This window comes from Lepus europaeus, chromosome 1, assembly GCF_033115175.1.
Source record: "Lepus europaeus isolate LE1 chromosome 1, mLepTim1.pri, whole genome shotgun sequence".
Classification (NCBI taxonomy): Eukaryota; Metazoa; Chordata; class Mammalia; order Lagomorpha; family Leporidae; genus Lepus; species Lepus europaeus.
This window is the reverse complement of record NC_084827.1, coordinates 144,342,231-144,359,457: the sequence shown is the minus strand read 5'-3', so window position 1 is coordinate 144,359,457 and position 17,227 is coordinate 144,342,231. Positions and strand designations below refer to the sequence as shown.

At 46.0% G+C, this 17,227-nt stretch overlaps 1 protein-coding gene across 1 annotated transcript in view; it reads right to left on the bottom strand.

Moving 5' to 3' along the window:
- The window catches only part of LOC133767119 (aldehyde oxidase 3-like), a 136,162-nt gene extending 120,051 nt beyond the window's left edge, over positions 1–16,111 (bottom strand). Inside the window, exons 1-7 of the mRNA XM_062201333.1 lie at positions 15,942–16,111; positions 14,501–14,558; positions 12,753–12,849; positions 11,946–12,054; positions 10,240–10,366; positions 5,851–5,912; positions 1,914–1,994 (exon numbers count right to left, since the gene is read on the bottom strand). Of these exons, the coding sequence (XP_062057317.1) occupies positions 1,914–1,994; positions 5,851–5,912; positions 10,240–10,366; positions 11,946–12,054; positions 12,753–12,849; positions 14,501–14,558; positions 15,942–15,995 (588 nt within the window). The 5' untranslated portion in view covers positions 15,996–16,111. The remainder of the gene's footprint in view (positions 1–1,913; positions 1,995–5,850; positions 5,913–10,239; positions 10,367–11,945; positions 12,055–12,752; positions 12,850–14,500; positions 14,559–15,941) is intronic.
- Between the last annotated feature and the right edge of the window lie 1,116 nt (positions 16,112–17,227).

Sequence of the window (17,227 nt, the reverse complement as noted above, 5' to 3'; positions counted from 1 at the left end):
TGAGGGGAGGGCCAGAGAAAAGAAGAGCCATGGCTTTGAAGATCCTTTATGGCACCGTCACCTGGACTCTCAGGAGTGAATGAGACCAAAGGGCTTAGCTGGAAAGGAGCTGGGGGATGAATGCAGAAGTAGCAGGGTGAGAGCCGGCTGTGCTACCGGCAGCAGTCCCAGCTCAAAGGGAGAAATGGCCTTTGAGTAGATCTACTCCAACTGGTGGATGCTCCAGTCCCAGGAGGGTTCACCCATGAGAAGTTCTAACGGGAACTAGGGGTGATCAGTTGATGCTTAGGGGGTAGGAGAAGTAGGGAATGTAACAGCAGAAGAATGAATGAAATGTAGACCAAGCCCTTTGTTAGGTTTTATGGAATGATCCGTTTTGTGTGTAATGAGAAGTCAGAGGCCTGTCCTCCTGGAGTTCACTCTAACTTGTACTTCTTTTGATGTCAGAAGCATCAGGTGCAGCTCAAGGAGCCCATTCCTGGGATTGCCCTGAGGCTCAAAGTAACTGGGCTCCTGCTCTGGCCCCCTTCTCACCATACCACTCCCCAAGGGACAAAGAAACCCTCAGGGACAAGGGACTTTCCACTTAGCCTACACCTCGTCTTCCAGACAGAGGCTGTGGGTCCCCACAACCTTGGAATTCCCTGTCCAAGAGTCTCCAAACCACTTCCAGGGCCCACGTGGGCCCTTCTCCAGTCCATCCTCCCAGAGAGACCCGATGCCCAGACATCCCACACAAAGGATTTTCCAAGGTAGCATAAGTCCTTATACATGGCTAAGCTTTGATGTATTTAAGTAATCCTCTATTGTTGAAAATTTAATTATCTCTGACTTTTTGTTACTATAAATAACATTGTAATAAATACTTCTGTATATCATAAAATCTTTGACTTACCTCTAATTATTTCTCTCAGATAGATTCCTGGCAGTGGATTTGCTGGATCAAATAGTGTATATAGAGAAAGTTTTAATTTTCCAGATATTATCTAATTTCTATTGTCTTTATGAGCCATCTGTTGCAAAGATGGACATTAAGATTAATACTGGGCCAGCGCCGTGGCTCAACAGGCTAATCCTCCACCTTGCGGCGCCGGCACACTGGGTTCTAGTCCTGGTCGGGGAGCTGGATTCTGTCCCGGTTGCCCCTCTTCCAGGCCAGCTCTCTGCTGTGGCCCGGGAGGGCAGTGGAGGATGGCCCAAGTGCTTGGGCCCTGTACCCCATGGGGGACCAGGAGAAGCACCTGGCTCCTGGCTTCGGATCAGCGCAGTGCGCAGGTCACAGCGTGCTGTCCACGGTGGCAATTGGAGGGTGGACCAACGGCAAAGGAAGACCTTTCTCTCTGTCTCTCTCTCTCACTATCCACTCTGCCCGTCAAAAATTAAAAAAAAAAAATTAAAAAAATTAAAAAAAGATTAATACTGAATGTCAATTATTAGAAAAATTGGCATTTAATGAGCAATTGCTGTGTGCTTGTCACTGTACTTAGGATTAATGTACGTCACTGATGCCAATCATTTAGTCTTTCCAACAGCTTCCTTGAAGTATTATCCCAGGAGTACCAAGGAAGAAATTAAACTTGAGTCAGCAGCTACAGAGTTGGGATTCAAGCCATTTTCACTCTTGCCAAAGCTGGTGTCACTATGCTGGTCACATTTTTGGAAAATGACCACTTCCAGCAGGCACAGTCCCAAGGGGATCCCTTTCCTACCAGGTAGACGTGGATGTGTAGCATTTGAGGGTCAGCGGGAAGAAATGGATAGAAGGACTGAGGGAAAAAAAAACTGTTTTTCAAACTTTCCCAGGCCCCTCCATCAGCACCAAACCATGTTAGTCAGGCTTCTCACACTACATCAGTGGGATAGGAAAAGCTGCAGGAAAAAGAGGAGAGGGAAACAGATAGAAAAACTCTTACATTAGCTTTGCTCTCAGCCTTGCTTTCTTCTTGATCCAAGCAACATTTCTTTCCCCCATTCATTTGGCAGCAAGAGGAACTCTATAGAAGAAAACAAGGATGGCAACATTAGAGAATCCAGAGTGATGATGGTAATGATGGTGATGGTGATGATGGTGGTGGTGGTGGTGATGGTGGTGGTAGTGATGGTGGTGGTGGTGATGGTGATGATGGTGGTGGTGGTGGTAGTGGAGATAATGGTGGTAGTGATGATGATGGTGGTGATGGTGATGGTGGTGGTGGTGATGGTGATGATGATGGTGGTGGTGGTGGTGGTGATGGTAATGATGGTGGTGGTTGTGGTAGTGATGATGGTGGTAGTGATGATGGTGGTGGTGGTGATAATGATGGTGATGATGGTGATGGTGGTGATGGTGATGGTGGTGGTAGTGATAGTGGTGGTGGTGATGATGATGGTAATGGTGATGGTGGTGATGGTGATGGTGGTGGTAGTGATAGTGGTGGTGGTGATGATGATGGTAATGGTGATGGTGGTGGTGGTAGTGGCTTGCTGTGGTTTGAATGTTTGTTCCCTCCAAAACTCACATTGAAACTTCATTGCCATTGTGATGGCACTGTAAGATGGGACCTTTAAGAGGTGTTTTGGTCATAAGGGCTCCAGCCTCAAGATGCCATTATGAAAGGAGTGAGTTTGTTTTGTTGGGAGTGGGTTCTTTATAAAGACCTGGTTCAGTGCCCTTTTGTCTCCACACACTCTGTTTCCCTTCTGCCAGTGTGACTCCTCCTGCCTTGTTATGACACCGCAACAAGGCCCCCACCAGGTGCAGACCTTGACCACGAATGTCCTAACCTCCAGAACTGTGAGCCAATACATTTCTGTTCATTTTAAGTTAACCAGTCAGTGATATTCTGTCACAGCAGCACAAAGCAGACTAAGACATGGTGAACAGTTATAAGTTATAGCATAGGTTCTGCTGAGCGCTCAGTATATGCTCAGTGTAGAATAATTTAAACATTGTAATCATAATCCCATTTAAAGATAAGAAGACAGAATCTTAGAAAAGTTACACGGTTTATCAAATTATATATGTTTTTAATTTTGTACTTACCACATTGTAACAGACATATAAAATTGCACCCATAATGAGGAGGCTATGTGATATTTTGTAATATGTACACATTGTGTCATTTCCAATCAGGATAAATATACTTTAAGTATTTATCATTTCTTTATAGATAAAACATTAAAAAATCTTATCTTCTAGGTTTTTTTAATAAGAAATATACAATAGATTTAACATTATCCATCTTTATCCTACTGTGCAATAGAGCCCTAGAATTTATAACTCCTAGCTAAGTATAACCTAGTACCTGTCAATCAATCTTTCCCAATCCCTCCCTCTCCAGCCTCTGATAAACCATAATTTTTTTAAAAGACTTATTTTATTTATTTGAAAGACAGAGTTACAGAGAGAGGTAGAGACAGAGAGAGAGGTCTTCTGTCTACTGGTTCACTCCCTAAATGGCCACAACAGCCGGAGCTGAGGTGATCTGAAGCCAGGAGCCACGAGCCTCTACTGGGTCTCCCATATGGGTACAGAAGTTCAAGGACTTGGGCCATCCGCCGCTGCTTTCCCAGGCGCATTTGTAGGGAGCTGGATTGGAAGTGGAGCAGCGGGGACTCGAACTGGCACCCAGGACAGGAACCTAACAACCTGAGGCACCACTGCTGCCTGCATGAGCAGGAATCTGGAGTCAGGAGGCCAAGCTGGGACTCCAGCAGGCACTCTGATGCGGAATGGGAACGTCTTAACCACTAGGATAACGCCCACCATGCACGCCTTTTGATAACAGAGTTCCGGCTTGTGAAACACAGCTTCGCAGTCCCTCTGATGATTGATAGCTGCAGTGTTTGATTGTCTGCCACAGTTCAGGCATTGTGCTTATCGTGTTCATTCTGCTAAATATTAATGCATTTGATTTCCAAAACAACCTCTGCAAAGAGTGGAGTGGGGAGCAGGTGTTCTCCAGGAGGACTGAAAGGCCTGGGGCCCCTGGAGCCTCCAGCCCCAGGGGATGGGCCCCACTGGAGAGTCCTCCCAATGCTCAATCTCTGACCCCTCCACCTATTTCAGCCTGGGAATCTGGTCCAGGTTTGTTCTCTGCTTATCTTCCCACCTGATCTAAGCAATTAAATTGATTCAACCAGTCTTTAAATCCATGAGGAAATGGGATGTGAAAAATAGCTGATGACGGAGGACGCCTAGGTTCTGTAGTCCATAATTTCAAATAATGAATGAACAAGCAAATAGATTTTATTGCAATTTGTCTTACTTCTCCAGCTCAGGCGGATAGCAATATTTAGAGCTGTGAGGTACAATAATGAATGTTTTATACGGATTATTCATGTCTGTTTTGTTTGTATAGCTCTCTCCTCTCCATTCTACCTTTCTTGTAGACATATTTTCTTACATGGTCTCTTTTGTCACCATCTTAACTTCGTCAGTTGGAATCCAAATATCTCTGGATACACAATTTCTGCACTATATAGGGTATATTTTTGCAAGAAGAAGTTTGTATTTTTAAAAAATTGATGATTCCACATAAAAGTCTTTATTAGTTAGTTTCTATAGAGGTTTTTTTTTTTTTAGGAGAGGGGAGTGACATAATAAAATTTTTTTAGTCGTTGTCCCTAGTTGCTGCCAAAGAACTCCTAAAACCTTTGGAATTTTCCAACTGGTAGAAGTGCTTTTTAATTCATAATGAACCCTATAGAATCACACCCGAGTTGACGCTAGCTATGAGGTGACTAGGAGGGGACCTGTAGACAGTTTGGGACAAGTCAGCAGCAAGACAGGAGGATGCAGGGTGGAAACTTCCAGCCTCATCCATTTACCTCTGGGGAGAGAGGGAGGGCTGGGATCCAGGCCCCTGAACTTTTGAACAGGGAGGGCTGAGGGCCTCTGGTTGGTGAACCTGCGGTGTGTTGGGGAAGATGGGGTGGGGTGTGCCCCTCTACTCCATGGAGACAGCTCCTGGGCTTGGGCCCCATGCAAACCTTGTCCGTGTACCTCTTCACCTGGATCTTTCATCACAAAGCAGCAAACAGGAGTGGAGCTTTTCCTTGAGTGCTGTGAGCCATTCGAGCCAATTATCACACTCAAGGAGAGGGTGGTGGGAGCTTTGCGTTTGGAGCTGGTCGGTGGGGAACACCAGAGGCCCAGCGCCGCGATGGCCATCTGCGGAGGGGCCTCCGCTGGGCCTGAACGCTTGCCCTACTGGACATGATGCTAACGCCAGATAAACAGGCTCGGAATGGAATTCAGTCGTAGGACAGCCCGCTGGCGTCCGCAGAGCTGGAGAAGTGCTTGGGGTGGGACAGAACCCCTACGTCCGACGTCAGAGTGCTCTGAGTGACAGCCAGAGTGGGCGGGACAGAGGGGCACCCGGAGGCTCTGTGGATGGGCAGGCGGCGTGGGGGCTGCCGGCTGCACACGGCGTGAAGGATGAGCATGGCCGCTCCTGGCACCCCCATCGGCCACGCGTGTTCACTGAAGACGGAGTCTCGGTCAGCGAGGACGTCGGCCTCTATCTCGCGACACTGCTTCGCTTAGGCGGTGACGCCGTCCGAGGTGCGGCTGCCGCGACGGCCTCTCTCCTTCCCTCTCGCAAAGCAAGCCGGGAGGAGGAGGCCCTCCCCCGTTTTCCCTTAGCAGACACTGTTTTATAAACGTCACCTTTAGAAAACTCGCTCCAGGAGCTCCCTGTCTGTCCTTCTGAGAAAAACGTCCAGTTACCCCCACCGAGATGGGCAAAGTGAGAAGCCATCTTCTCTCACACCTAATACTGCGACCACCAACCTCACCTGGGCGGAGGGCAGGGGAGGGGCAGGCGGAGGAGGGCGCGACCCTGGGGCTACCTGTGGTTTCATACTCACAGGACTAAAACTCCTCCCGCTCTCCACGATGGGTCTGTATCCCGTACAGCGGCATAGATTACCTGGGCGGAAGGAAACACTCAACGTTTCAACCCGAACCCACTTCTCTCTGCCCCTGACTTGGCTCCCTCCTTCATGGCTAGGTCTCCCATCACCTCTCTCCCCTAAAAATCAGCTCTTAGAAATCCCTCTAGGTTTTCCGTATTGAACCAGCGTTATCGGAAGACATATATTCCTGAGGTGCATTCTGGGAAAGGGTGCAGAATAGGGAGCCCCTGAAGAGCAGGGCCATGGAAAGAGGAAGTTGTGTTTCGGAAGTGTACACATCTCGTGGGCAGGAGCACCAACTGTTTTTGTGTGACAGTGTCTTTTCACGGATGTTTGTGTAGTGAACAGCCTTAGAAGAAAAATACTGTATCTTCATGCCGAGGAGAGCAGATGTGCCTACTGTCCACTACAAGAAAGATGACGTCACATCCTGGGAGGCTTACCGCCCATTAGCAAAGACTTGAGTTCCCTAAGTTCAAGGTTCCTCTCCTGCAGTGAGATCCACTGCACAGGAAGGCATCAGCTCGCTCTCTTCACATTGCCTGATGGAATGTGGGCCTCGAGGTGTTGCTTCAGATGCTACTATTGTAGCTATGCTATCACTATGAATAATGAAGTCCTTTGTCTCCTTTCAGCATCCATCAAACTGTGGCCAGTGTCTCCTATCAGCATCCATCAAACTGTGGCCAGCTAACGCTTTAGCTTGTGAGCAGGCAAAAATCTCAGGTCTTTTACAATGTTTGATGGTTGCTAGATGGTATTAAAACATCTCAAGATATTGGAAGAATGGATCCTGACACAGAGGTAGTACTTTTTACAAAGATTAGAGGAGCATGTTCAAGGGCATAGTTCCCAGCCAGGACTGGACCAGGGATGAAACCTGGGGCCAAGAACATAATTCAGGTCTCCCATGTAGGTAGCAGTAACCCAGTTACTTGAGCCATCACTGCTACCTATCAGGGTCTGCATTAACAGGAAGCTGGAGTCAGGAGCTGGAGCTGGCCTTTGATCGCAGGCAATCTGATGTGGAGTCTTCATCAGTATCTTAATCACTAGGCTAAATGCCCACTCCTAAAATATACACGTGAGTGGACATTTGGGACGCTTCTAGCATCCACACAGGAAAAAAAGAGTGGGAGCTTAAGGAGACACAGACATAAATTAGCCTAAGAGGGTCTCGTGCATCACTCTATGGGCCACAACGCTTGCTGAAGGTCATGGTCCAGCTTCACCCCTCGTTTCCCAACTTCACTACATTTTTCATAGGATCCTCTGATTCTCAGCCTTCTTGGCTTTTGGTATCTGCCCCTATCCCCTTAGTTTTTGGCCAAATTCAGAGAATTTCACTTTCTCTTTATTGAGCTCAGCTTCCTTAGTGTTTCTTGGTTCTGTCTGAACACCTCATTTCAGCATCTCCCATAGCCATACTGGGGGCCCCTTCATACCCACGATACTGCCCTACCAGTGGAACCAACATTGAACTTCCAGGGGTTTAGGATAACCCAGACCACCAAGTGCAATAAAAGGTATGGATGGAACTTCTCGAAAGCAAACTGTAAAACTGGAACAGAGTGGGGGGAAAGACCTTCATCTGGGGAAAGACTTCCAGTGACTCAGGTTTGAGAACATCTACCTCTTGTAAAAGAAGAGCGGCTGGAAAATTCTTGCATGACTCAATGAGGGGTGTGGCTGTCAAGCTAACCATAAAGCCTATGATATGACAGAGAGAGCGTAGTGGAAAGAGAAGAATGTTGGATGCTGTTTGGGAGCCACAGGATGTGAAAAGCCGATTTCAAAACACACAGAGCGGTGATTGGCCAGGAATTGTTGAACGGGAACATAACACACAAGGTATAGGAAGCTTGCGGAACTGAAATGTGGAGACTATGACTGTGAATATGGGAGAAATAAGAGAGGGGGCTGGATCACATTTGCTCTCTCAGTAGCAATGACGAAAGAAGGACAATGATGACAGTCACAGGGTAAAACTAAAGATGAAGAGAAAACGTGTGGCATACAGTGGGGCCAAGCTGGCCAAATACCAGACTAGGATAGAACTTGTGGGAAATGCTGCCAGCACCAAAGCACACTGCCCAGGACACAGAACAAACACGCTACCCAAGAAAGGTGGACATTTTAACAGATGTCAGAGAAAGGCAGTACAACTTCATTTTTTTTACATCTGTATTTCTCACCAAAGGGATGTTTGATGAACCAAAAGCATGAAATATGTCTGATTTAAAAAGACTTGAAGCCCAATATCCATAGAGATTTTGTTTTTCTGAGAGGCAGAGAGAGAGAGAGAGGAGGAGGAGAGAGAGAGAGAGAGAAAGAGAGAGCGAGCTCCCACTCTTGGTTCAGTCCCACTTGCCAGGCTGAAGCTGGGAGCAGGAATGCAATACAGATCTCCCACGTGGGTTGCAGGGAACTGTTCACTTGTGCAATCACCTGCTACCTCCCAAATTCCAGATTTGCAGGAAACTGGAAGTGGGAGTGGAGCTTGGAACTGAACGCAGACATTCTGCCCTGGGCAGCCTAATCGCTAGGCAAACACCCGCTCCACAAGAAAATTTTAAGAGAACATTTAGCCTCTTTAAATTTATTCAAGGGGTCAGATCAATCAAGGTGAATTTCATCCCAGGGCCTTGAAATAATTTGCAAATGAGGTTGTGAAACATGATTAGTAATCTTTGTGAGACATGATAAACAAGGGCAGTGTTTGAACACTGGAGACAGGCAATCATAGATCTTGGTTTCCAAAAAGACTGATATTAGGTGAGGCTGGCTTCCCTCCCAGGCAGTTTCCTGGATCCATTTTGGAATAGAGGATTGCTGGAAGGGCCTACGAGCATGGGGAAGGGTGGATACTCAAGAAAACTAGCCCCACTTCCTTTGGGGATAAGAATTCTAGGTTGAGAATCTGCTCAGTGCCATAAAAGCAGTGCACGGGGATTTCACAGTGCATGGGACCCACCTGTGTGCCTCTGAGGAGAGGACGGATGAAGGTCAATGCGTGACACTTGATGAAACAGAGCAGTGTGAACAGCATTGGTTAATTTCTCAGAGTTCTCTGCTTGACTTATTCTGTTCAGTGTTTGTCAGTGACTTACATAAAGACAGTAGGCAATGCTTTTAGATTTGCAAACAACATGAAAACTGAAAAAGTATCTTGACAGGATGGAATGCATGAGGGTACTTCAAAACAGGAAGGAAAATGGAATTAAAATATACGTTTATATTGGCACAAGAACACTTTGAAAGCTATGCATACAAGCAGCCTTTCAAAAGCTCATGGAAAATGAACATTATGAAAAAGTATGTATGGATTTTAAAATATTTGCACCAAAGAAACTTATCATTTAATACCATTCTCCATGAAACTTTTGAAGTACCCTCATAAATATGAAATTTAATAAGAATAAAAATGTTCCTAAAGGTACAAAAAAAAGGGAAATACCATTCTAGAAGTCTGAAGGCATTTCAATTGAATGCAAGTTTGTAAGTTATAAGTGATTTTTCTCCTTAATTCCTAAGGGTCTGTGATTTCATAAGCATTAAGAATACTTCAACAGCAGCTGTAACAGCAACAGTCACAAACAACAAGCAAACACAACCCAAAAGGTCACTGCTTTTCTTGCTAGCTCTAAGTACATACTTAAAAGATGTTAAAGCCCAAATATTTCCAAATACAATTCCAATAGCATTGTGATTCATCAGTGACACCCATGCAAAGACTGTTTTAGTAAGTGTATGCTATGCAAATACATAGCACACTAAAGTTGCCAGGAACAATTGATACGGCCCCAAGAATGGAATAGTCATATGGAAAATTCACTTTACTTTCTGGCTGGTTGCCTGTTTCCTCGCTTGCTAAATTGGTATGGAAAACATTTGCCAATAGTACTCACGAGGTGTGGATCATAATGATCAATCAGCACATCCTTGTCAAGCCCTGTAGCCTAATTCCTTGCATGAAAATGCTCTAGCATCCTGATCCCCATTTTTAAAAGATTTTATTTATTTACTTGACAGAGAGAGGGAGAGACAGAGAGAAAGGTCTTCCATCCACTGGTTCACTTCCCAAATGGCTGCAATGGCTGGAGTTGGACTGATCTGAAGCCAGGAGCCAGGAGCTTCTTCTGGGTCTCTCACTCTCAAGCACTTGGGCCATCTTCTACTGCTTTCCCAGATCACTAGCAGAGAGCTGGATTCGAAGAGGGGCAACCGGGACACGAACCATAACCCACATGGGATACCGGTGCTGCAGGCAGAGACTTAGCCTACTATGCCACAGTGCCAGCCCCATCCTGATCCTACAAATTTAAGAGGCTAGTGACTTACCACCCAAGGTTTCCATTAACTGTTCTGTAGAGGGCTCCGGGTGGTTCCTCAGGAGAGTATAAATGCTCATCACCATTCCTGGGGTGCAGAACCCACACTGGGTACCATGGCCTTTAGCAATCCTTTCCTAAAAGCAAAGGACACAGGTGGGAGTGGGGGATGTGCACAGCTTGAGGGCTTAGTGCTAGGAAGCTCTCAGAGGTGAAGCACAGGTACAGCTCAAAGTAGGTACAGGGCTTGGAGGAAGAACCGGAAGTGCCATGACTGTTCACATCTCAGACACCAAGGGAAGCTTTCTTGGGAAAAAGATTCCATTGAGGTGGTTGGGAAAGAGCATTCTCAATGTGAGCCCAGTGCTCTGCTTCAAGGGTGCAGTTTAGGCTTAGTCAAGATCACAGAAATCGAGATTATCTACTTTTGTGTTTTCTCCTCATTCTTCCATCACTTAGGCATACCTCATGCCCATGTGTGCTCACACACACACACACATGTACACGCACACACACATGAATTCCAATTGGAGAGCCATATTGTCAAGGTTTCTCTCCATAAGGACGACTTCAGCATTGCCATGTCTTACTTTTTGTTCCAATCCTGGCAGGTCCCCGATGTTCCATTCCCATTTGGATATTTTTACTAACGAGTGTTCAGTAAACTTATTCTATAAAACTTCATCCTGAGACTAAAGCAACTGACTGTGTGCTTCTGGTTTGAAGGAGTTTCCTGGAGCTAGAGGACACACATGCCCACGGTGTCCCTCCCTCTGGCCTCTGACGCCATGTCCCGTGAACAACCTTTGTGGGATACCAATTCCTTGTGGCACAGGAAGGCGTGTTTTGAGCAACATACGATCCTTGTCCTCAAAGAATTTACAATGCAGTTGGGGTGCATCTTCAACTTATATATGGTCTTGATCAAAACAACAAATGACAAATTCCAATATTCAGGCTATAAAAATATTTTCTCTGGTTTGAATTAGCAGTATGATTTACCTGGACCAAACGTAGAATATGCTTTCTTATTTTTCTCATTTCTTTAAAGAGTACAAGAGGAACATGCGGTGCCCTTTCCATGTCTCTGTGGTAGGATCCAGGGTACTCATGGAGGGAGCCTGATAGCCTTGGGTCCATGAGACAATGCGACAGTCTAAAGTGACTCAGGCTGGGAGCCTTCTCCAAGCTTTTATGGAAGCATTATAAGCTTCAAATAGTAATAAAGCCAAGACGGAAAAAAGGATACTAAGAGTAATATTTCTTCTTATAAAGGGGACAAAGACCTTCATCTGCCATCTTTGCCTTTAAAAAAAAAAACAAAAAAGACTGATTTATTTGAAAAGCAGAGTTACAGAGAGAGGGGGAGAGAGAGAGACGGAGAGAGAGGGAGAGGTGTCTTCCATCCACTGGTTCACTCCCCAAATGGCTGCCACGGCCAGGGATGGGCCAGGCAAAAGCCAGGAGCTTCATCTGACTCTCCTACATGGGCAGGGACCAAGCACTTGGGCCATCTTCTGTTGCCTGCCCAGGGAACTGGATTGGAAGTGGAGCATCAAGGACTTGAACTGGTGCTCAGATGGCATGCTGCTGTCACAGGCTTAACACACTGCACCACACTGTCAGCGCACCCGTTGTGTTCTAAAAACCACAACCTAAGGGTCTAGACAAGCCTGACCCTATGTTCATCCACAACTTGTTAACATGTACTCTTACCTGAACAGGGTGAATCCTGGTTTTGGTGCTTCCTATGCCTTCTACGGTGGTGACAGCGGCCCCATAGAGAGAGCAGATGGGCACCAGGCAGGCGGTGACAGAGAAGTGACTTCAGAGTTTACACAGTGAAGCCGAGGACACAGTGACAGCAGCAATTTCCAAAAAAAAAAAAAAAAAAAAAAAAAAACACACACACACAAAAACAAAGAGAAACCTGTTTAGATGACTATGACAGTAATTCTTCCATCATGAATACAACTGATTGTATGTTAGAGCTGAGCCATCATGTAAATGATTCTGAGCTTGAATACATCTTCCTGAAAATAAGCATTCTACCATTTGGAATTAAGAAAGACATTTCTCCCTCCGAATTAACTACCTTGTTTAAAAAACTCTCTGCAGTTGAAATGCCCTCTGTTTGTTCCTAAGCCCATGTCAGCTTGTCAGTTGTGATGACCAGACAAGCAACTAGCTTGCTCCCTCAGAACCATCTCTAAGATACATGTGATCTTCCAGAAGGTGGAAGAGACCAGGTGTAAGGCGAGTCATGTACCACTTTCACCAGAGTGTGCGCTTCCCGAGTGGAGGCGACTTTGGTTCCCAGGGCAGAGAGTGGGATAGCCCAATAGATACCAGTTGAATCTTGGTCCTCCCCTCTCCAATTGTCAACATCTACAATTGATTATTTTAGTTCCAGTTCACAAAAACTGAGGTTGCTTAGTTTCTTTTGTTGAGGGGGACATGGGCCACAGTATGCCAGGAGTGAAATCCTATAGAAATCAATATGGGAGTCTGGAGCAAGGATACCATATCTTCTTAGAGACGGGGTCATATCTTGAGATCATCACTGTGCAGGCACCACAGGACCCTCCTCCGCAGCCATACTTGGTCCCTGTGAGTCGGACTGGAAGGGTTATGGTCAAGGCAAAAAGAGGAACTTGAATTTTCTCAGTCCCTTAGCCTTAAATTTTCACACATAAGGAGAGGTTCAGTCCTTCATGACTACCTTGCTTCCTTGCGAGTAATTGGTGCCACGTGCACATCAGTTAGAATACGGCATCTCACATTACGCTGCCCCATAACTCATCGGCCAAGGGAGAAAACTTCAGCTTCAACTGCAGATCAGGGGAGGGGACTTCTCTTCAGTTTAAAGCTCTAATTGGGTGCTGGCGTTGTGGTATAAGTCCTGGCTGCTCCACTTCTGATCCAGCTCCCTGCTAAGGTGCCTGGGAGAGCAGCAGGAGATGGCCCAAATCTTTGGGCCCCTGCCACCCATGTGGGAGACCAGGATGGAGTTCCAGGCTCCTGATTGGTGGTCATTTGGAGAGTGAACCAGTGGATGGAAGATTTCTCCCTCTCTCAGCCTTTCAAATAAAAAGAAAAAAAAAATCTCTCTCTCTCTCTTTTTATTTTTTTTTAAGTCCTGTTCCTTCCTGGTTTAGAAAGACTCCAAATACAACCTCAGTTCAGTGCTCTCTCTTTTAATTCGCATGAAGTCAGGAAGTAGAAAGGCACTTAACAGTACACAAGTCACTGAGAACTGAAAATTTCCAATACAATTGGACCCTTCCCACTATCAACTCTTTGAAACAGGAAGTGTTTCAAAGTAATTGGAAAAGAATCTAACACGTGCACAACTTAAGGGATTTGGCCCCAAAAGAAGAAAAATAGCTATAAGCCATCTGACACAAAAATGCCTGAACTTTCCATTCATTTTTACATTGGTGAAGGGCTGGGCAGAAGGGATCTAGTGAATTAGAGCCGGTTTCCCGAGGCAACGTGGGAGATACACCAACACCATTGTGAGACATTTATTTGATTATATGGATGTGAAAATGTCAAGAGATAAGAATGTGCACAAACAGGATATTCTAAGGATGCTTTTAATCCCTCTCTGTCACCTTTTTTAAAGTATAAAACCAAACACATAGCGGCCAAATATCAGTGTTTGCCAGGCTGGTTGCTGGCTCTCATTTCTCACTTGGTTGCAGGTGTAGATGTGTTTTCCAGTCTTGAGACCAGCCCAGGACCAGCCTGCCAGGGACACCTGTCTGGTCTGACCTTGTACTGGAAGTTTGGTAATCCATCAGAACAACCTCCGGGGGCAGACTGCTTAGGCACACTTTGGGACTGACTCCTCAGGGCTACCCTCAGTCAACCCTCTGTTCCAGGGTGGGTAGCACAGGCTGGGGTCACATGGTCACAGCTGGCCCTAGAGACCGAGGCCAGAACCTTAGCTAAATGTGCTTCAGATCAAGAAGATCCCATGAACTAGCTTGTCTCAGGGACTCAGGATCCTTGGGAATAGGGCTGAAAAAAAAAATCCACATTGTAACCCAGATGCCAGGTGATCATTATCCAGGCTTCAATGTGGGACTATTGTCACAGACCATTCCATGTGCCGGATGGGCCACTTACCTTACTCTACTCTTCTACACAAAGAAAATGCTTTGGAACAAGGTACAATAGAAGGAAAAAGTTCCCCAAGTGCAAGGGCCATTGCAGTTTCTAGAGTTCCTCATTTGCCTTGCTTTCTCAAACAAATGAAAGGATACGTTTCTGTCTCAAATAGAACAGTAAGTTTTCTTCGGGGTCAGAATTCCTCTCCACGATCTATGAAAAGGAAACGATTATACAGGTTGAGGCAGCTTTCCTGTGGCTCATTATTTCTGAATAGTAAGAACCATTTGGCATGTGTGTAGACCTTGTTTGCCGGACTTGGTCAAACATCACTCTTTGCAAATATAAAATTACACAATGCTTTATTGTCTTAGACTTTATTTTGGCAGGACAAATGTTTGGCTTTGTCTCAGAGGAAACCTAACCAGAATTTTCATTTTAGCACAACATTGGCTTCAGGAAAATTATAGAAAGTGGTGAAATATTGAGTAACAATACAGCCACGTAAAAGGAATGGGGATTTAAACTGTAGATGTTCATTCTCATCCCCACCTACAAAATAGACTTCTTGCTCTTCGATCTTCATTCACATTTGGAAAGTTACATAAACAAGACCCTGGCAGTGGTAGACAAATAGCATTCTTCCAGCACAAATGGGGAAATGTTCTCACAACCCACTCGCGCCTGCCATGGGTGAAGGGATTCCTAAAGAACTGTTGCCTTCTTTGCAGAGGGAACATGGAGCAGGGAGAAGAACACAGACTCTGGGAGCATACAGGTGCACCAAGCAGCTTAGCCGAGTGCCCTTGGGCGCCCCACACAGGCACGTGCACCCTGAGCTGTCCTCTCTGGTCACAGCTGTGTTTGCAGTGCCCAGCACACGGCACCATGGCATTCGGTTTCAACTTTGACTGCCTCCTCCTCCTCTTTGCCAGTAATGCCGCAAACAAGCCTATTGGGTTGCACCTCAGTGCAGCGTGTCAAGGGCAGTGGAAAGCAAAGAGTACATTGTGGTCATGGATTATGCTTCAGTCAATCTCAAGAACTCAAAACTAAGTGGAGCCAGAACATTAACCGGCTTATGCTCTTACGTGATTTAAGATGAGCAAAGTGTTAAAATGTAAACCAACTGGGAAGCTTATTCCTGGCTTTCTGCTCTGACTTTTCTTGCTGGCCAAAAATTGGCTATTTGTAAAATGATCCTGGGTTGTGTGTGGTGGAGGTGATGCAGGCTTAGGGGAGGGGTGGAGTGGTGACAAGACCCTAATCAGGAGAAAGCAATGCCTGACACGTGGATGAATACAAATGCAATTCCTGAGGACATCCTAACACCAGTGCTTTCGAACAAGTAATAGCCACACAGGGTAGATGTAACAGACGAAGTTTCTCTGCCCTTCTACCCCATCTCTCTCTCTTCTCTCTCCCAAGACCTGCAGATACAGGTGGATTAGGCTTGCCGTCCTCCCAAGGCCGGTCAGCTGTTCACACAGCAATCACTGGAACCTAAAACCTCCCTGGCCAACAGTAATAAAACATCGCTTCTCCCCCGATTTCTTTCTCTACAGGAATTTAGTCACAGCACTGTCGAAATCTTACCTTTCTCCCATTCACAAAGAAAACAAGTTCGTCTGACTCCTTGGAATGAGACATCGTGCCAAAAGAATTGTCTGAACCGTGTGAAGCTGCCTCAGAGGATCCTGGAGCTGTGTCTGCCTGTTGGGCTGGCCGAGGAGTCGCCTGGAGGGAGGGCAGCCGGCAGGGGGATGCGAGCGGCTCCTGAGTGCTGCTCCAATCCAGTCTGGTCTCCCTGCTCCTTCCTCTACCACCCCCGCCCCCTCCTTGCTTGAGCCAGGCCCGAGTGCCCTTTCTTCCTGCAGCCTACTTCAGTCAGTGCAAAGGAAGCACATCATGCACATGGATTGAGTTCAGGGGAGCTTCTTGGAGTTAAAGGCAGTGGGTTACTAAGCTGATCTTAAATTACAAAACGAAGGCTTTTTAAAAAAAAAATTCAAAAGACACGGAAAATGTATAAAGCAAAAATGGAAATCTTCCACTCTGACCTTCAGTCTTCAGAGTTCACTGTGAGCGGATTCCTACGTAGCCACCCGGGACCTTCCCTCCCACAGGTGGATGTAACGTCCACGCACACGGGCACGGCCTCTGACCATTCCTGAGAAGTGACATCAAACCACTCATACATGTCCAACACTTTGTTTTCAAGTTTTTAGACCTTCTCTGCCTCAATCCCTTATTTGTGAAATGGATGGAGCAGTACTATCTCCCTGAGGGGGTTGTAAGGATTAAATCAGCCACACAGGGTTCCCAGGAAATGTGAACAATTTCCATTACACCATAATTCATTAAATAGTTCTCTATTGATTAACATTGTTTTCAATTGTTCACTAATGTGAATAACACTGCATTAAAAATCTTTGGACTTTATCTTCCCACATTTGAACAAGTATTTTTAAAATTTTCATTTTGATTTTGTTTATTTGAAAGGCAGAGAGACAGCCAGCCAGAGGCCTTCCATCCACTTCCCTAAATATCTGCAATAGCCCAGGCTGGACCAGGCCAAAGCCAGGAGCCCAGAGCTCTAGCTGGATCTCCCACATGGTGGCAGAAACCCAGGTGCTTGAGCCATTACCTGCTGCCTCCTGGGATGTGCGGTAGAAGGAAGCTGGATGGGGGTGGGTGTGGAGGCAGGATTCCTAGCACTCTGATATGGGATGTGGCATCCCAAGTGGCGTCTTAACTGCTGTGTCAAATGCAAGTATTTCTGCTGGGTAAGTCCCTAGAACTGAATTTCCTGGATTGAAGAGTGTGCACACCACTATCCACCTAAATCAGCTTCTGAAATATATGCCCGGATACAACGAAGC